The 20,696-nt window shown below is 48.8% G+C and overlaps 1 protein-coding gene across 4 annotated transcripts in view; it reads right to left on the bottom strand.

Annotated features, from left to right (window-relative positions):
• Positions 1-19,248, bottom strand: part of TUB (TUB bipartite transcription factor) — an 84,924-nt gene extending 65,676 nt beyond the window's left edge. For 2 of the 4 annotated variants that reach the window (XM_049098754.1, XM_049098756.1), the window contains exon 1: positions 19,042-19,245. In XM_049098754.1, the coding sequence (XP_048954711.1) occupies positions 19,042-19,201 (160 nt within the window). In that variant the 5' untranslated portion in view covers positions 19,202-19,245. Of the gene's footprint in view, positions 1-19,041 lie in introns of all 4 variants that reach the window. The other 2 variants (XM_049098755.1, XM_049098757.1) reach the window with 2 other exon arrangements.
• Between the last annotated feature and the right edge of the window lie 1,448 nt (positions 19,249-20,696).

The following is a 20,696-nucleotide window of genomic DNA, read 5'->3' as shown; positions in this document are numbered from 1 at the left end:
TCCTCGGGCCTCCTTCCATGACGGCAACCAGACACTGAGTGGCCAAACTACAGGGCCTGGACCTTGACATGACAATGCCCTAAGTCCTGGGTACGATTTGGCATCTTGGGCACCCCGTCCACACTGATCTTCCTGAAATGTTGGTTTAACCCCTTGGCGAGCTGAGCCGGCCAGGGGGGAAGGGCGGGGGGGGGGGAGCTGGCCTCCTCCTGTGCAGGTGCACCTCAGCTCACAGATTCTGCTCAGCAGAACAAAAGCCCTTCAGGGGAGTAGACCTGCCCTCTGCGGGAGGCTGGCCAGCCAGCACCCACGTTTACTTCAGCTCGTTGCCTCCCTGTCACAAACAGATCATCATGGGCTACCTTGAGCTCCACGCTGTCCCCTCCCTGGGAGGGATTCAGAAAGATGGGACGCTCTCCATGTCCACGCATGCGCAGCACTGTGTTAGCTTTGAGTTTCACGCATCAGAGACTCTGTGGGGCACGTGGGCACTCACCCAGCCCTGGCTGGACAAGATCACGTGGGGCAGGAGGGAGGCCTGCTTCTTCTGTCTGGCCATACCACAGCAGTTACCATGGCAACGTGCTGCCTTTGGAGGGGTCTGAAGGCTGAAGCAGGCCTGGGGGGCTGGCGCGGAGGGTGGGCACCAGGAAGGCCAGGGCAGGGTGGGGCCCCTCTCAGACAGAAGCTGAGCCCAGACCAGAGGTAGTAGGTGGAAAGAAAGGAAGGGAGCAGAAGTTAGGGCCCCACAGGAAGTGAGGGGGAGTTGCATGAGGGGCCAAAAGACTCAGCCATCAGGAGAGCACTTAGGCCAAATTAAATGCAAAAATACCCCCATACACAAAACATACACATTTTAAACTGAGACAGGGTTCTCTGGGGCTGGAATTAGTGTGAGGCAGTGAGGCCAAATCCTGCAATCGAGGGTTGGCTTCTCGATTAACATTTTGGTTTTGTTCATTATGGACGTTTTTGCATTAATTTTTTAAAATTTTATTTATTTATTATTTATTAATTTATGATAGACAAAGAGAGAGAGAGGCAGAGACGCAGGCAGAGGGAGAAGCAGGCCCCACGCCAGGAGCCCGACGCGGGCCTCGATCCTGGGACTCCGGGATCGCACCCTGGGCCAAAGGCAGGCGCCAAACCGCTGAACCACCCAGGGATCCCCCTGTTTTTGCATTAATTTTGATTTTTAAAAAGTATTGCACTGAAATATAAGCTGTGTCAATTACTGAGATTTTTGGTGGTTGCTTAAATTTGTACCTGAGGTAAAGGCCCCACGTGCCTCACACTAGTCTCAGGCCTGAAGGGGAGGGCAGAGGAGTCAGGGGCAAGAGAGACTCTGCGGCAGATGAAAACACATCACGTGACAAGAAGTCAGGAGACAAGCGTTCACGTCTGCAAACTGCAGGGATTCCTGTCAGTTCTCACAGAATCAGATTCAGATTTCCTGAGATTCTGCAACACAAAGACTGCCATTGATGAGCAAGCTGCCCGACGTGCACACGGGTCCCTACGCATGGGGGTGACAGTGACTCAGAAGGTGGCTCCCATCTCTTGCCCTCCCTCAGGCTGGCTGCTTAATGGAGGGGAGGGGAGGAAAGGGGATGGGGGGGGAGGAGAGAGGGGAAAAGGGAATGGAGGGGGCGAGGGGGCGGGAAGGGAAGAGGCTGGCAGTTCTGCACGCTACGGAGCAGGAACAGCAGATTAGCTGTAATTGCCTGAAGCTGAGAGAGGCTGTTGATAAATGTTACTAATAATCAACCTTCAGATCTGACACCCAGCTCAGGCTGGGATTACTGTTTTGAATGGAAATCGAACCCAAACCAGTAATTACCCTAGTGAACGATGCCAGTCTTACCGTGGAGCCTGCTCCAGGCAGGGAAATGGCACCTGTGTGTCAGTGTCAGTCCACCAGGGGAGACTCTGCAAGGGGTCCCTTCCCAGGGTCACACCCAAGAGCACAAGCTGGCCTGGCCTCCACGGACTTAATGGGACACAGCCTCCACCCTTCTTCCTAGGAACTACAGTGAGCAAGGGATGCTTGACAATCATCCTTAGTCTCTAGGTGGGGTCCAGACCTCAGACCTCGCTCACACTGTCCACCGCTTGGTAAGGTGGCGGCTGTTCTAACACTGCCTAACACTGATGCAGCCCTCCACCCTCCATCTGGGACACTAGGAGAGCCACACAGTTGGGCCCCGTTAGACTGGGAAGCTCCTGGAATGGCCCAAGCTGGGGCCAAGTGAGAGGGGCAAGGCCACGATAGATTCTAGAGCCTGTCCCACTCCCTATTTCTGTTCCCGGTGAGTATGTGCTTACTCCCAGTGCCAGACAACACCAGGTGTGCCTGGAAACTCTCCCCGGGAACAAGCAGCATCCTATGGCCCGAGCCTGTGTCGCCTGAGCACCTCCTTCTCTCTAGAGGCCCCCTAGAACACTGGCACCAACAGAAGCAGGCCAGAAGGTGGAAAGCTACCCCTGTCTCTGAGCCAGCTCCCCTCCTAGGGTGCGTGTGCCTGGATCTCTGGCTCCTACCGGGCTTCCCAGCAGGACAGCCACAGTTGAAACTGCCCAGGCCAAGGCAGAGCAGGCTCAGGACCCCCATGGAACACGGTCTCGCACAAGGGGAAGGGGTAGTGTACCCATCCTCCCCCCACCCCCACCACTTCCCAAGGCTCGGGGGAAGAAGATGAAGGGAAAAAGCAAGCCAGTCTCTCGCCCCCTGCCCCTATCCAGGCCCAGAGTCAACTCTCTCCAGCACACTTGCTCCAGTGGTGAGCAGTGATGGCAATGCTCTCTCTGCTGTGCATCACTCACCACCAAACACCCTCTCTGCTGTGCTGAGCCCTGTGGTCCAGAGACTAAGACAGTCCCTGCCTTCAGGGGAGCCCTGTTGGGGACGAGGAGAAGTAAGTAGGTAATGATCATTAGGACTGCAGGTCATCCCTAGTGACCCCTTTTGACTCTCAAGTAAAAATGCCCTGGAGTCTGGAGGTATTGATGAGCTGCCTCAGTAGGCACAGAGCTGGTCAGGTCTGGCAGGATTCAGAATGTGGGGGAGCACAGCCTCGCAGGCTGTGATTAGATAGACTAAGGGTGACTGTCAACACCCAGAACCCTCCCCAGCAGAAACCGGCACCTCAAGGGTGCCACCTAGTGATGGCACGGCAGGAATGCAGCTCCATCGTCAGGCCTTGGGGTTTCCCTTGGCTCCTTTCCCTCCCCTGAACTCAGCTGTGTGAACAGGAACTGAGGAAAAGCATTTAGTTTTGTTCACAAAGGCTTAAGGTTTAGAGTAGAGAGGGCACAATGGGCCCAGAGTCTGGAAGCTATAGGACAGCAGGCAGGGGAGGGGCCCTGCCTCTGGAGCTCCCCGGCTCCCCTCAGAGCATGCTGGTGTCCTATAATTTATCTGTTCACACAGCACTGTCGCCCCACCATTCCACTAGGACCTCAGCTGTCACCTGCTCCTGGCCTGGCCCACAGGAAGATGTGACAGGAAGCCCACACTAGGAACTGACCTGCCCAGCCTCCCAGGTGCCTGGTTTAGGGGTCTTAGAAAAACCGTGCTCACCATCAGCTAACTCGCCTTGCTCCTATGGCCTAGGAGGGGGTTGCCTTTCAGTGTAGGGTCAGGCAGGGGTACTGCTGGGGCTCAACTCGCAGCTCTCAGATAACCTATTGGATTTGGGAATACTTGTTGCCCTGTTATTTTCCTTTCTTGCCAGAGAAAGTAGTAGTGACCAGATGTGAGGTGGTGGTCCCCAAAGTCTGTGTTCCCAGGTCTAGAGAGCACTTGGCCTGGGTGAGCCAGTGGCTGGGGAATGTGGAGGAAGGCAGGAAGAAACCAGCCCAGGTGTAGGGCAGAAAGGAGCAAGGACTGAGGAGTATCTTGGGGGGGGGGGTGGCAAATGTTTCCTTAAAGGCCCAGATAGTACATATTCTAGGCTTGCAAGCTGAGATACTCAACCGTGAGGCTGTAGTGCGAGAACCACCAAAGACAATATGTAAACAAATAGCCATGCCTGCGTTCCAATAAACTATTTACAAAAAACAGGCTGGTGATCCAGTCCAACCTACTGCCCACCACAGGGGCTGTCCACATTGGACCACCCGAGGCCACAGCCCAACATGCCAACGTGTACCAGATGCTCGACGGAGCACCAGCCCACCTCACCAGTGTGGTCTCTCAGGGCAAGGCTGGGTATGGTGTCACAGGGCAAAAGGTGCAGGGGCTGGAGCAGAAGAGGTCAGGGTGGTGAGGAGCATGGCCAGCTGGGACCCCCAGACCTCAGTCCTGCCCTCCCCCTTTCCCAGCATTCAGGGCTCCGACACTCACCTGCAGTGGGAGGCTCTGGGCAGTCGCCACTACTCCCCTTCCTTCCCCTAGGGGGTCTCTGTCCGGCTAGCTGATGCCCCTCCAGCCCCTTCCCAAGCAGGAAACCCCCAAAGCCAGGCGGGCGGATGGGACTGAACTGCCCCAAAGCCCTGTCGCTGGACAGATGACACCCGGAGAGGGTGAGGCGGCCTGAGGCAGGTGGAGGTGTAACCTGGCACCACCGGGACCCCAGAGGGTCCAGGCTGGAACCGACGCCCTGCCCCCAGAGAGGCCGGGCCAGCCGGCCCCCACCCGGTCCTGGGACAGTCCCCGGGAGCCGTTGCCGGCCTCCCCACCCCAGCTGCGGTCCCCGGAGTCCCCCTCGGGTGGCGCCGTGATGAGAAGATGGCCAGTCGCAGGCTGGGGCTGAGCCTGGGCTCTCCGGTTACACTAAAAGTGAGACCATGGAAGATGGTATCGAGGCCGCGCGAAGGCAGCAGGGACTCATCCAACATTGATGGGGCCCGGACTGCCCCGCAGCCCCGGAGCCCCTCGTGGCAGAGGCAGGGTTCCCGCTCCCAACATCCTTGGGATGGGGGCAGGGCAGGGTCCTCCGCCCTGCAGCTTCATCACCTAACGTCCCACAGATGGTCTCTCAGCTCCGTTAGATAACTATGGGGCCCCTCCTGCACCCCAGCACCCGGCTTACTGAGCCAGGGCTTCTGCAGAAGCACAGACACTGCCTCCCCCTGCTTCCCAAGGCACAGGGAAGAGAAGAGAGAGGGAGAGAGCAACCCAGTCTCTCCTCCCCACTGCCCCCCACACCTGCTTCCCCTCCAATACACGACACACATCCACACAGCCACTCTAGGTGGCACACATGCACCTCCCTGCAGAGGCACACAAACTCATCCATATATACACTCAGGGGTGCACACACACCCTGGCACAACATGCTCATACCCCAGATACACAGTTACTGGTGCACACTCTCAGTTGCATGAAAAACACGTTCTCTGAAGCCTTCTCCCAGAGGAGCCCAAACCATTACTGCATCTGCTCTCTGACACTGGGTGATAGAGAGAAGGGAATGCCAGACTGTTCCACGGAGGGGGCGTGGGGAACCAGACTGTGTGGGGGCGGGGGGTCAGTGCAAGGACAGTGCCTTCCTGGTGTATGTTGCACTCCTGGCATGGTGATTAGTGGGTCTGCAGTGCTGGAGAGGGCCCAGAGGTAAAGCCAGGTTGGGATTAAATCTTTGCTGAGGAATGCGACCTTGTAAGAAGATAATACTGGGTCCCTGCTACCCTGATGCAGGCCCCGCCTGATTCCAAAGGTTCTTGGATGCTGGGCCCTCATCTCCTGGCCTGAACTCTGTGCCCCTCATTCTGACACTAGCTTCTAGTCAGCTGGCACAACTCTAGAGCAGTGCTCACGTGCAGAAATCGGCCTCCTCTGGCAACAGCATGGGCAAGCTGTTCCCTAATGCCCACTGACTTCCTCACAGCTTGGCCTGGCACTCATCAGCAGACCCACCACACACACACACACACACACACACACACACACCCCACATACACCTAGGGTTTTCTTTGTTAATTTTCAGATTAGAGGAGACCAACACAATTTGCCCAAAATTTCAAAGGGAGGCACTAATTTGGAACGCACACCTGAGCTAGGAGATCTAACAGCTCCAACTTCAGGACAGCCCACACTGCTTGGGATGGAGAAAAAAAGTGTGCATCTCTCCCCAGCCCCATCTGGGGCATTCTGACCCAGGGTCTGCTTTTGTTTACTTTTAAACAAACAAACAAAAAAAAAAGCATCCTGCCTGGGAAATTAGACTGCCTAATGACTGCAAGCCTCAGTGTGGGCAAGATATCCTTACCTCACTTCCATGACTTACTCCTCTCTATACTCCCTTATCACCCTGAGCCCCAATCGCATCAACTGCATGAGAGACAAACTACCCCTCACATACCACCCTCCCCCAGAGCTATTACTCCACTGACCCTGTACCATCACTTTCAGTACAGTCATTTTGGTCCAATACTGCCATAAATCCATCAAAAGAAAAGTAGCTCTGTTCCCAAAGCTCTGGAACAAGGCAGGACCTCCAATCACTTGTCTTCGGTGTCCACCCCAGGCTCCCCTGCCAGCAACCCTAAGGCTGGCACTGCCATGGTCAGGACCGTCAATTCCAGCCTGCTCCATTCTCATTCATCCATGCTGGCCTTTCCTAATCACAGTACACATGCCAAGGCTAGGGGTCAGGTACTCAACCAAACACCAGAACCCCAAGAGTGCTTGGGGTCTAGCCTCTTCAACTTCAGGGGAAACAGGCCCAGAGAGCCAAGTGACTCTGCCCAGAGCCAGAATGGGAATTAGTGGAGTAGCCAGGATAGAATCCTGGGTTCTGAACTCCCCTCACAGTGCTCTTTCCAACATATCTCCCTACTTCATAAAATCCAGTAAAAAGCATCACCTCTATAGCAGAATAAGCTGCTTGTGAACTTACGTGCCACAGTGGTCAGTCTGGCTGCACCCAGGCCTGGTCTGCCCCATTACTGCCCAGTGTCTCCCAGCTTCTCTGTTGGTTCTGACCCACTAGCAGTAGGGACTAGAGTTAGCTGGCTCATCCCATGGCTCCCTCTATGTGATCTCTTAACAGTTGTGACTTGAGTCCAAGTCCTAAGAGAACAATCTGTTCAGTGTCCTGATGTGCTCGTGAATTTTTCAGTGGGGCTAAATACCTGGCCCTCTGGAGAAGGTTGAACCTTGTCACCCATGTTACAGGCATTGGCTAAGTTCCCCAGTCCCCAAGTTCCCAACTGACCCTGCTTTTCATCCCTAGCCTGGAGGTCCTGCAATTGTGCCACTCTCACCCAAATGGTCCCAACTGGTTACCTGCCAGGTCTTCATCAACCATGTTTCTTCAGTCCCTGGACTACCTGCCTAGGTGCCTCAGCCTCTTCCCCTCACCTGCCCACTCTCCTCACACAGCTCTACCTTGGGGCAGGGCCTACCTGGGCCACTGAACCTTTCCCTGTTGTTCTAAGAGTGATCTAACTTTCAGATTCAACTGGATAGAAAAGTCCTAATATTAGTAGAGGAGCCTTGCTCTGTTCCAGCTCATAATAAAAACAGCCAGCACATAAATAGCACTCACCACTCCCCATGTGCCAGGTTCTGTCTCAAGCACTCTATATTTATTAAGCCTTACAAATCTTAAGTCACTGAATCCTTACAATATTGGTACTATTTCCTGCAGGTACTATTACATCCATTTTAGTGATGAGGCCACGGAGGCTCAAGGCAGTTAAGTAGCTTTCTCAAGGTCACACATGCACTGTGCAAGTGATTTGAATACTGTGAAGGAACAGCCTTCTGGAACATTAGGGAACAGAATCCAGAGCCATTGTTTGGGGACAGCCAGACACTGACTCGCTTCCCTTTCCACTCTAGCCCCACCCTGGCCAAAAGTAGGTGGCTTTGCTGGCACCAAGTTGGGTTTAACAACCAGAAAAGCCTAAAAATGTTTTTCTTGTGACAAGAGAGCCTATATTTTGAAAACCGAAGCACATGTTTTGTTAATGTCAAGTACTTTGGGGATGGTGAAGTGAGCCCTAAGGACAAAGGGCTAGACTATAAGAATTTGGCTACTTTCTCAACTTTGCAGAAACCTACCTTTGCAGAGAGTATTGTCAGCACTACATGCCCTGTGTGGGAACCAAGGGCCCAAAGGAAACTTGCACCAGGATGTGCTGTAGAGACTCCTGGCCAGTGTGGGTCCCTGGTCACCAATGAGCCCCAGACCAATTAAATTAGGAACTGCACTTAACCTAATCCTATAGTGGATATACACATGGTCTGTTTCTAATTCACAGCCTACTTGAAAGCATACACAATTCAATTCTCACAAGGACCTTTCACTGTAAGGAAATCATTACCCCATTTTACAGATGGGGAAACTGAGACTAAATTATATTAAGAAACTATCTACTTGATACACTTCTAAACTGTTTAGACATTGCTTCTTTTAGATCTGTAAGTGGCACACATGATTTTTATAATCCACCAAAACAATAAAGATTTTTGCGGCACCTGGGTGGCTCAGTGGTTGAGTGTTTGCCTTTGGCTCGGGTCATGATCCCGGGGTCCTGGGATTGAGTCTTGCATCGGGCTCCGCACAGGGAGCCTGCTTCTCCCTCTGCCTATGTCTCTGCCTCCCTCTCTCTATCATGAATAAATAAAATCTTTAAAAAAAGGTAAAGATTTTTCCCACCCTGTGCTACATTTACACAGCTAGTAAGAAGTGGAGCTAGGATATGAACTAGCTCTGTCTAATAACAAAGCTCAAGCTCTTTCTACTGCCCCCTTTGTGGCATCTCAGCGACCCAGTCTCTTGGGAGTCCCAGTCCTCCCTAGATATGTTTAGTACAGGTCACATCTTGCTTCCTTGCCCTTCTTTCATATTCAAAACTTACTATAGGAGCACCTGGGTGGTACAGTCCACTAAGTGTCTGACTCTTGGTTTTGGCTCAGGTCATGATCTCAGAGTCATTATCTCAGGGTCAGGAGATTGAGCCCCCTGTTCAACCCTGTGTCAGGCTCCACACTGAGCATGAAGCCTGCTTGGGATTCTCTCTCTTCCTCTCCCTCAGCCCCTCCTGGACCATGCTCTCACACACACACACACACACACACACACACACACACACAAACAAAAACAAAACAAAACAAAAACCTAAAACAACACATTACAAAGCTGTAGTAATCCAAACAGTGAGGTATACTGGTATAAGGATAGATATACAGACCAACTGAGAGCCCAGAAATAAGTTCATACATCTATGGCCAGCTGATTTTTGACAAGAGTGCTAAGTCCCTTGTATAGTGTCTTTAACAAATAGTGCTGAGACAACTGGATACTGGATTTCCACAAGCTAAGGAATGGAGTTGGACCCACAGCTCACACAAAAATGAACTCAAAATGGAACAATGGCCTAAATATATGCTGTAAAACAACTTAGAAGAAAATGGTAAATTGTCACAACTATGGATTTGGCAATGAATTTGTGAATACGACACCAAAAGCATAAGCAAAAAAAAAAAAAAAAATAGACAAATTGAACTTCCTCCAAATTAGAAGCTTGTGCTTCAAAGGGCATTATCGAGAAAGTGAATCTTCATTCACTGTTGGTGGGATGATAAATTGGTGCAACTGCTATGGAAAACATTATAGATTTCTCAAAAAATTAAAAATAGAGCTAGAACTACCATATGATCTAGCAATCTCGCTTCAGTGTATATTTCCAAAGGAAATGAAATCTGGATCTCAAAGGAATATTTCCACTCCCATGCTCACTGCAGCATTATTCACAATTGCCAAGATATGGAAACAACTTAAATATCCATTGACAAAGGAATGGATGAAGAAAATATGGTATATATGCATGATGAAACAGTATTCAGCCTGAAAAAAATACGGAAGTCACCATTTGGGACCACAGAGATGAACCTGGAGGACATGATGCTACATGAAATATATCAGACACAGAAAGACAAATACTGCACGATCTCACTTTATGTGGAATCTAAAATAGTCAAAGTCACAGAAGTGAGGAGTAGAATTGTGGTTGCCAGGAGCTGGGCAGATGTGGAAAATGGGGAGATATTGGTTAGAGGGTACAAAGTGTCAGTCATGCAAGATGAATGAGTTCTAGAGATCAGATGTATGGCATGGAGACTGTAGTCAACAATACTGTATTGTATCCTTGAAATTTGCTATGAGGATACATCTTAAGTTTTCTCATCACACACACATACACACATACACAGGAAAGAAGAAAAAAAAGAAAAGAAGAAAAGAAAAAAGAAAAGAAAAGAAAAGAAAAGGAAAAGAAAAGAAAGAAAACAGCAAGTACGTGAGGTGATGGGTATGTTAATTAGCTTGATTGTGGTCATCATTTCACAATGTATACACATATCAAAACATCAAGTTGAAACAAAACAAAACATCAAGTTGTACTCCTTAAATACATATAATTTCTATGTGTCAATTATATCTCAATAAAGCTGAAAAAAATCAACCACCAAGAAAGACCAACCAAAAGACATGCATTAAAATGTCCAGTGTTAATAATAACCGAAGCCAGGAAACATCTCAAGTGCCCATCACAGTGGAATGGATGAGTTATGGTAACTCCATACAGAATACTACACAGTATTTCATGCAATTTCATGCAAATTTCATGCAAAAACACAGATGACTCCACTGTTAAACTAAATAAGAAAAACACAGAAGAGTAACCCTTGTACTGTTAAATTAAGTTAAAAATTGGCAAAACTAATCTCTCCAGTTAGAAATCAGCATAATGGAAGTCAGGATGGTGGTAGTCCTTGTGTGAGAGGGCATCGATAGGAGGGGTTCTGATTACAAGAGCATATTCACTTTGTGAAAACTCATCAAACTCTTCACTTATGACTTGTACACTTTTTCATATGCAGGTTAAATACTTCAATAAAATCTTATTTAAAGACAACAAAAGACACAGGCAAAGGACTTGAATGGACATTTCTGCAAAGAAGATAAACGAATGGCCAGGAAGCACATGAAAAGAGATGCTCAACATTATTCATTAGGGAGATGTAAACCAAAACCACAGTAAGAAACCCTTTCACCCATCCCAGGATGACTTAAAACCAGAAAATAACAAGTGTCGACGAGGATGTAGAGAAATGGGAACCTCATGCACTGCTGGAAATATAAAATGGTGCAGTTGCTGTGAAAAACAGCTCCGGGAGGGACGGGGTCCTCAAAAAGCTAAACAGGGAATCCGTATATGGTGCAGCAATTTCTTTCTTTTTTTTTTTTTTTAAGATTTTATTTATTTATTCATGAGAGACACAGAGAGAGAGAGAGAGAGAGAGAGAGAGAGAGAGAGGCAGAGACACAGGCAGAGGGAGAAGCAGGCCCCGTGCAGGGAGCCCGACGTGGGACTTGATCCTGTGGTTCTCAGGTCTCCAGGATCAGGCCCTGGGCTGAAGGCGGCGCTAAACCACGGAGCCACCCAGGCTGCCCGGTGCAGCAATTTCTCTCCTATTATATGCGCAAAACAATTGGAAACAGGGACTGAAGCAGATACCTGTACGTCAGTGTTGGCAGCGGCATTTTCACAATAGCCAAAAGGCAAAACCCGCCCAAATTACATCATGATGTTGTTACATCAACAGAGTAACAGAGAAACATGTGGTACATGCATACAGCGCAGCATTATTGTGTCAAAAGGAGAATGATGGACGCATGTACACTACAACATGCAAAAACCTGGAAGACATTGTGCTAAGTGAAGTGGTCAGACATGAAAGGAAAAATACCATGTGATTCCATTTGTATGTAATATCTAGAATAGGCAACATCATGAAGACAGAAAGGAAATTAGAGGTTACCAGGGCCTAGAGAGAGGGGTCAATGAAGAGTTACTTCTTACTAAGTGCAAAGTTTTTGTGTGGAGTGATGAACAAGATTTGGAAATAGTGGTGATGGCTATGCAACACTGTGAATATACTTGAGGCCACTGAGCTGTATGTACACTTAGAAATCAAGGAAATGGCTAATTTAAAATCTTATGTTTATATATACTGCTATATTCTATAGTTTTTGTTCTATATACACTGCTACAATTTAAAAAAGCCTGACTGTTATACATTGACAATTAATTCTTGAGAACTGAATAAAAAATATATCATTTACAGTATCACTGAAAACTATGCAATACTTCAGGATAAATCTTATAGAAGAGGTGAAAGACGTATACTCTGAAAACTATAAGACATGTCTGAGAGAAATGAGAGAGGATCTAAATAATCAGAAAGATATATCACATTTATAGGTTGGAAAGCCCAATATGACCAAGAGTTAACTCTCCCCAAATTGATCTGTAGATTCAACACAGTCCTAATCAAGATCCCAGCATGCCTTTGTTTAGTTTGTTTTTGCAGAGCTTGAAAATCTCTTTGTAAAAGGAATGTAAAATTAACAGGGACCCGGAAAAGCCCAACAGCTTTGAAGAAGACCATCCTGGTTTCTCCAGGGCTTGGGTGAAAGAGCCTCTCCCCCTCATTCCTTTGATTTTGCTTGGATTCCACACTCATCAAGTAACCTTTTGACTTTACTTCCCAAGTAGCTTGAGGATTGGGGATGGGCCCTGGGCAGGGCCATAAACACTGCAATAACTGCAAAGAGATCATCACAACTCTAGAGTAATAAATGGGTCTTCAGCAACAACAAAGTTGAAGATCCTAAACTACCTGGTTTCAAGACGCTTTACAAAGCTATAGTCAACCAGATTGTGTGGTATTGGCAACAAGAAAGGCAAATAGATCAATGGAACAGAATAGAGAGTATAGATATAAATACAATGACAATTGGTTTTTGATAAAAGTGCAAAAAAAAGTAAAGTCCTTTCAACAAATGGTGCTTGAACAATTAGACATTTTTAAAAAATGAACCTTCTCTCTCTCAAATTAAAAAAATAATAAAAAGAAATGAACCTCATTCTACATACAAAAGTTAACTAAAAATGAAGTGCAGACCTAAAATGTTAAGCCTGAAATTAGGAAATTCCTAAGAGAAAACCTTTGTTGCCTTGAGTTAGGCCATGATTTCTTAGATAAGACACTAGAAGCACAGTCCATAAGAGAACATATCGGCAAATTGGGCTGCATTGAAAGCAAAACTTCTGCTCTTCAAAATATATGAGACTGGAAAGAAAACCACAGACTTGGAGAAAATATTTGCAAGTCACATGTCTGATAAAGGACGTGCATCTAGAATATGCAAAGAATTCTCAAAGCTCCGTAGTAAGGACACAAATTACCCAATAACAAATGAGGAAAAGATTTTAACAGATATTTCCCCCAAAAAAGATGCATGGGTGGCAAATAAGCACATGGAATGATGCTCAATATCATTAATCATTAAGGAAATGCAAATAAACTCACAATGACCCACTATTACATACCTATTAGATAGCCAAAATTTAGAAGACTGACCATAGTCTGTGCCAGGGATATAGAGGAATTGGAAGTCTCATACACTGCTCAGGGGAATGTAAAATGGTGTAACCACTTTGGAAAAGTTGCAGTTTTTTAAAAAGTTAAATGTATACCTACCAAAAAGCCCCCCATGTATGCCTACCAGGTGATCTAGCCATCCCACTTGTAGGTATTTATCCAAGAGAAATAAAAACATATGTCCATACAAAGACCTGTACATAAAACAATCATAATAGTTGTATTTGTGATAATCAAAACGTGGAAACTACTGAAGTGCCCATAAATAGAAAAATGGATAAAGTATGGTATCTCCACATAATGGAATACTACTTAGCAATAAAAAGAAATGAACAGAGTCATGCAACAACATGGAGAAATATAAAAATAACTGTGGCTGCATGCAAGAAGTCAGACCAAAAAAAAAAAAAAAAAAGCGCGCGCGCGAGAGAGAGAGAGAGAGAGAACACACTGAATGATTCCAATTATATAAAATTCTAGGATATGCAAACAAATCAGATCAGTGGTTCCCTGAGGATAGGAGGAGAGTAGGGGTTGGCAGAGGAGCAGGAAGGAAGTATTATAAGTATTATAAAGGGACACGAGGACACACTGGCCTCCTTGCTGTACTGAAATACACTTAAGCACACTCCTACCTTAGGATCTTTCCACTTGCTGTTCCCCTTCCATGGAACACTCACTCCCTTACTGAAATATCACCTTATCAGAAAGGGTTTCCCCAACCAGACAATATAATACAACATATTCACCCCCACCCCAACTCCACGCCATCAGAATCTCTCCATTTTGCTCAGCTCTATTTTTCTTCTTTGCATTTAGCATATAAGTCACTAGCAATGGCATATATGCACATTTCTGTGTCTATCCCCCCTGAGTAGACAGTTAAGAGTCGTGGGACTAGAGAGTTGTCTTGTTTGCTGCTCTGCCTATAACGTTGTGGAGCATACAGAAGAAGGTGCTCAAAAAATACATTTTGAGTGAACGGACCACCTTCAAAGGCAGCTACCATTCTTACTATCTTTCTGCAGGTAGATGTTAAGTTCCTTATCAAAAGTCACAAAACTAATTACTAGGGAGCTGGGCTTCAATGTCAAGCCACTGTGTCTTCCAAAATCCAAGTTGCAAGCACTTATGTACATCATTGTCTCAGAGTCTGGGGGGCCAGGCTCCAAAGAGATCACCATGAAACCATGCAGGTAGAGCCTCAGACTGTGAATACACATCAATCCACTTCTTCTGGATGATCATATGGCCACAATCACCCAAATGTGAAACCAGCAACCCCTCAAAAAAAAAAAAAAACCAGCAACCCCTCTTCAAGGAGTTCATTCTAATCAGATAACCAGAGATGAGGGAAGAATATTATGCATATAAGGATGTTTATCATGGAATTATTTATTATAAGAAAGAATTGGACTCCCCAAAGCAAGTGACTGAGGTGGCATGGCAGTGATTTTGGAGTCAGGAAGTTGCAGAAGGTCATGCCCAGTGTGATCAGTTTTTCTCAAAGGAACAGGAGACACAATTATCTGCTTAGGCTTTGGGGGTATGGAGTAGGGTCAAGTAAGAGGGGCCTTGAGTATGATGCAGAAGAGCCTCTGTGGGGAATGGGAGTAAAGCTTCTTAGCAGAGAGAAGGGGAAGACTGTTGATAGCACAGCTGAAGAGGAAGCCCCCCAATGTGGTGACAAATCAGGAGGGTTGTGTACTTTTTGTGTAGTGTTCTGACACCATGACGACAAAGGAGGTGGGGATTCTAATGCTGGTTCACCCAGGGCTGGAATTGTGGTGAGCATGTGCAAGAAAACAGAAAGTGATGGTAGTGTAAGTCAGATAATCATCCATGTGGTCTGGGCTGGGAAAGGAAGAAGAGAGGTCAGGAAAAGGCTGGCAGGAGAAAATGCAGACACCAAGGCACTGGATGGTTCAATAATATGGTGGGAAGGATGTATGAGGGAGGTGCAGGAGGCCAGAGACTGGGATATTAGTGTGTAAGGTATCAAAAGTAAGGCAATCTCAGGGGGCAACATCTAAGAATGTATCCTGTGAATAACTAAAGAGAATTTTCTAGAATGGGAAGGTCCATTCTAGTTGGTAACTTACTAAGCCCTGAAATCTCTGGGATAGATGACTGGAGCTTGAATGGAGGCAAGAACGTTAACCAAGTGCCAAGCTCTTGAGGACAGATGGACTTGATGGTACATTACTGATCATTTTTCATATATTGGTTTATTTTATCTTCATAAAACTCAGTGATATAGACAAGAATGGACAGATGAAATGGTTAGACTTTGAGAGTTCAAGGAAACTGTCAAAGTTTTGAGTTCGTTTGACTAGAAGGATGCTGAATAGAGAAAACAGAGTTATCAGCGAAGGGTCTGGCTTTGAATACACTGAATTAGGGGTTTTAGAATATCTACATGGAGAGGTCTACAGGCATTTAGAGATGTGTGGTTAGGGCTTAGCAAAAAGATTGGAGTTGAAGATATGAATTGCTATGTTAAAAGCACTGAGGTGATAACTTGGGACTAGGGTGTAACCCAAGAATAGAATGGAATAGGATAGAAGGGAAGAGAGGGGAGCTTTGGCCTGTGCTCACATTGGGGCAGTGAGGACCAAGAGGAATCAGCAATTAGAGAAATGTAGGTCTCATATCGTGGTAGATTGTAAAACATGGCCACAAATTCTTTACAGCTCATCCCTTCAAGAAGTGAAGCTTATTCCTCTCTCCTGAACGTGGGCTGACATTCTGACTGTCTTTGACCAATACCATGTGGCAGAGTGATGTGCATGTCCCAAACCTAGGCTTCAAGGGGCTTTGTAGTTTCTGCTTTCTCACTGGGAATCTTCTACCAGCATGTGAACAAACCCGGGCTAGCCTGCTGGAAGATGAGAGACCATTTCTCTCTCTTGACCTCTCAGGAAAGAGGCTCTAGATAGCTGAGGCACCACACATGGAAGCAAATGCAGCCAAGAAAAGCCATGCCTAGGTCAGACCACAAAAGCTGCCCAGCTGAGCCCAGCCCAAATCGCTGATCCACAGAATCTTGCACTAACTAGATTATTTTAAGACACTAAATTTAAGAGTAATTTGTCACACAGCAATAGATAACTGATATATATGTGCCTGAGAAGCAAAGGGGGAAACAAATGAAAAGAACAGATTATATAATGCAGAGAGGTCACCTTCTATGGGAATGTGAAGGAGAGCAGTTTCCTGGCTTCTAAGATGTGGTGGGGGCAGAAGCCAGAGAACAGAGTCAGAAAGTGTTAACTGTTGATGAGGCAGTTTGCTTCTAGGAGCTGCGGATGGGGATGGTGGCAGCATGATCACAGAATTCACTTTTAATACCCAGGTACTACATACATGTGCTGCTTATATAGTATTTTTAACAGTTTATTAAACTGTGCAATTTTTAAATAATTCAATTCTTTAAAACCTTTAAAAACTAAGTACTAACTGGAGAGTGGGGGTAGGTCATATAGATCAAGGTTTCCAGAGGAAAAGCCAAACCAGCCATATCCAAATCATCTGGGAAGGTTTACACAAATCTTGACTCCAGAGTTCCACGTCTGGAGATATGGATTCAGTTAGTTTGGACACAGGCCAGGAAAGTGACTTTCTTTCCATGGCTTCCCAGGTGTTGAGACTGTCAGGGTAAGAAGAAAAGCATGCTGAGGACAGAACCCCAGGAAAGGTCTTTCTTTAGGAGTCTAAAAAAGAGAACAATGATTTACAAACTCAGCCTCTCTGTTCTGAGACATTTACAATATTTATGAATAAAACAGCAAGTAGGTACCATTTATTAGAAAATTATCTTTTCTAATCCTCATAATAAATAATAATAATTTATTATTATCCCAAATAATAAACGGGAGTATTTTCTCCCATTTCACAGAAAAAAACTGAGGCCTAGAGAGGGAAAGTAACCTGTTCCAGGTGAGCTAGGTGGAGTCAGGATTTGAACCCAGGCTGATTCCAGAGTCTTGCTGTTTTTATTTGTTTTTGCAGGAAAAAAGTTTAGTTACTACACAGAATTACCTCAATTTGAAATTTTCTTCCTATATATGTATTAGGCCTTTGGCATATGCTACCACTGGTTTCTACTAGAATGTAGACTGTGAACTCATCTGGGGGGGAAGGAATTATGTCTTCTTCTCTCCTTATATTCAAGGCCCCACACATAGATTGCAGTAAATACATATTTGTTGAATAAGTGAATGAATGTGTGGTTTGGGATCTGAACACAAGCTTGGAGGGTTTGTAATTTTAAGTTTCATACTCTGATCATTTTAGAGTTCCCCTCCATAGGAAACACTACTTTTCAGAAGGGCCCCTTCCCTGGAATTGGAGGGTGGACAGCAACCAGATGGCTAGGATTGTGCAGCGCGGGGTTCAGGAGGGAACAAAATCAACCAATGCAGACCACATTATCCCCACAAAGAAGGCCTTGAAAGCAAAGAAAGTCATGGACCAGTTGCACTCGCCTTGACAAGCCAGTATAGGTTTACAGGCTGAAAGATCAACAGTAAGGGGAAAGGTGAAAAGGGAGAAAGATGGGATCAGTTGGAGGAGAGTTAATAGGGTCCTAGGGGGTTGCAGCTGGGGCAGGAGGGCCACCTGTTCCTCTTAATCTCCGAAGACCTGTTGTCAGAGCGGCAGGAAGGTATTTAGCAGAGTGGAGGGAAGGAGAGCGCCAGAAGCAGGACTTGAGGGAGCTGAGAGCAGCCCAGTTCATCAAGTTTCTCCTCCGGTCCTCACCATTTAGGGCCACGGATCAGAAAATTTAACTCCAGGGATCCTCATGGGGTAATGAACTTTGAAAACAACAACAACAACCTATCTACTACCATCACTGTGGTTTCACTTCAAAAAGCGAGATGACATTTAACACACACCAAAAATAGGTAGAAAGGACAAAAATCTCAGAATAAATCTCTGCTTGATGACCAACTCACTCCGTTGTCCTCGTTTTCTCACTTCACCGGGAAGGATGATTCCTCCCCGCAGGACGCGTGCGTGGGGAGCGCGGCGCCCCGGAGCCCCTCCGCCCCGGAGCCCCTCCGCCCCGGAGCCCCGCCGCCCACGCCGCCCGAGCCCCGCCGCCCCCTCCGCCCCGGGCCCCTCCGCCCCGCCCCCTCCGCCCCGCCGCCCACGCCGCCAGCCGCTCCGGGTCCCCGCGGGCCGCCCCGCCGGGCCCCCTCGCCTGCCGCCCTCGCCTGCCCCCGCCGCGGGGCGCCCTGCCCGCCCCCCTGCGCGGCCCGCCCCCAGCCCCTCCACGCTCCCTCGTGCGGCCGCGGCGCCGGGGCCACCGCAGGGCGGGGGCGGGGGCTGGACTGGGCCGGGGGGCTGGGGGGGGGGGCGGGAGGCAGCTCGCGGGGCCCGGGGCCCTCCTCGGCCGGCTCTGCCCGCGGGTGTGAGGACCCCCGCCGCTCCGCTCCGGCTCCGGCTCCGCCTCCGGCTCCCCTCCCCTCTGCTCCCGGGACGCGGCGGGGGGCGGGGGGGGTGTCGCGGGGGCCGCCCGGGGTCGGGGCGCGGACCGCCGGGCTCCCAGCCGGAGCCGCTGCTCGCGCCGGGTGCGCGCGGGGGCGGGCGCGGGGGCGGGCGCGGGGAGCCCACCCTGCAGGCGGCTGCCCTACCTGTCGTAGCTCCAGCGGCTGTAGGACAGGGTCCGGTGGCTGCTGACTCCCTCCATCGCCGGCTCCGGGTTCGGCTCCCGGCCCCGCGGCGGCTGCGGTGGGCTCGGCGCTCCTCGCTCGCTGCGGGCCAGGCCGGGGCGCGGGCGCAGGACTGTACCATTCGCCCCCCCGGGGGGTGACCCCCCCTCCGGCTCTGCCAATGGCGGGGACGCGCGGGCTGCGGGGACCCGGGCCCGCGGGGCCCCCTCCCCCGCGCTCCAGTCCCGCGGGGGCGCGGCTGCGGCAGCCGGGACGGCTTATTTATTTATTTCCGATGTGTGCTCCGCGTCGCCATGGCAACTGCTCCATCTTTTCCGGCGTCACTAGGGCACCGCTGCTTTCAAACCTTCCCGGGACAGGGATTGCTAAGAGGCCGTCCCTTCTCTCGCCGGACTCAGCCCCCCGCTGCACAGACGCCTCCTCCTTCCTGGCCTGGAGTCTCCTCCATTCACTCCCTCCAATTTTCCACTTAAATTACCGCCCCCCGCCTCAGGAATGGGAATACCCACCCCCGGAATTTTGAGGACTTCCGCCGTCTGCCAGCCCCTTTCCCCCTAGCGCTTACGGCCTTTACCTTTGCCCCCCTCTTCTGAAGGTGTCGAGACTCAGCCCCCGTTACCCAAGTGAAAACCCACTCCCCTTCCCTAGTCCCTCGCCGAGTTCCCTTGGCCCCACCATCTAGCATGTAGTGGCGCCCTGGGGTTGGGAGGACCAAGCTCTGAAAACACTCCCATTTCTAGGCCATCTCAGTTTATTTTCCTTGTGCTTTCCCTTTGTTCCTACTAAAATTACTTTGGAAAAAATCCAGCTGTGTTGGCTCAACTAGCGGAGCGTGTTTTCGTCATCTGTACCTGGCAGAGGGTGGCCCGGGGAAGGCCCTGGGGAGAGAGGCTGAGAGGTGCGGAGGGAGGGAGGGCTGGCCCCTCCTTGCCTTCCCTTCCCCCACTCTGGGCTGCTGGCTGCGGGGATTTACAGATATAATCTTCTTGCAGAGGTCGTGGAAGCCTAAGAAGGACCTTTCAGGGCAGCTGTTGTAGGGGAGGCTGGAGACCAGGGGCAGGCGGGAGGTGCCAGCATAGGAAGGGAAGAGCATAGGGGGGAGCATAGGGCAATAGCCTTTGAGCTACCCTAATCCAAGGATCAGGGGCAACCGGGTGAAGCCAGACTTTCTGTGACTGTAGGTTGGTTACAGGCTTGCAAATGGCAGCACACCTGTTGCATCCAGCCCGCAATTGTGGTTTGGTTTGTTTTCATTGACTAAGTTGGCAACACTTAAAGGAGAGAGTTAATAGATTAGACTTTTTGTCCTCTTTTGAAAACTAAGAAAATCTGGAAACCCTTGTACCTGCCTTCAGCGCAGCAGGCACAGAGCCGAGAAGTGGCTGCTCTCCTTACAGGCAGCATGTGTTCTCCTACGGGCCTCAGACCCTGCCAGCCACCTTCTTTTACTTACATAACTGGTCCCTGCAGCTTTGGAGTTTGCCACCCTGGGCAACAGTCATCTCGTAAGCCATGGTTTCCCCTGGCCCTCAGAGTTGTGCAAATGCATCATTAACCAGTATTTACCAAGGATCGGGTCCTCAGCAAAATGCTATAAACAGGAAGCAGACACTGTC

This window comes from Canis lupus, chromosome 21, assembly GCF_003254725.2.
Source record: "Canis lupus dingo isolate Sandy chromosome 21, ASM325472v2, whole genome shotgun sequence".
NCBI lineage: Eukaryota > Metazoa > Chordata > Mammalia > Carnivora > Canidae > Canis > Canis lupus.
This window is presented reverse-complemented; position numbering and strand designations above follow the sequence as displayed.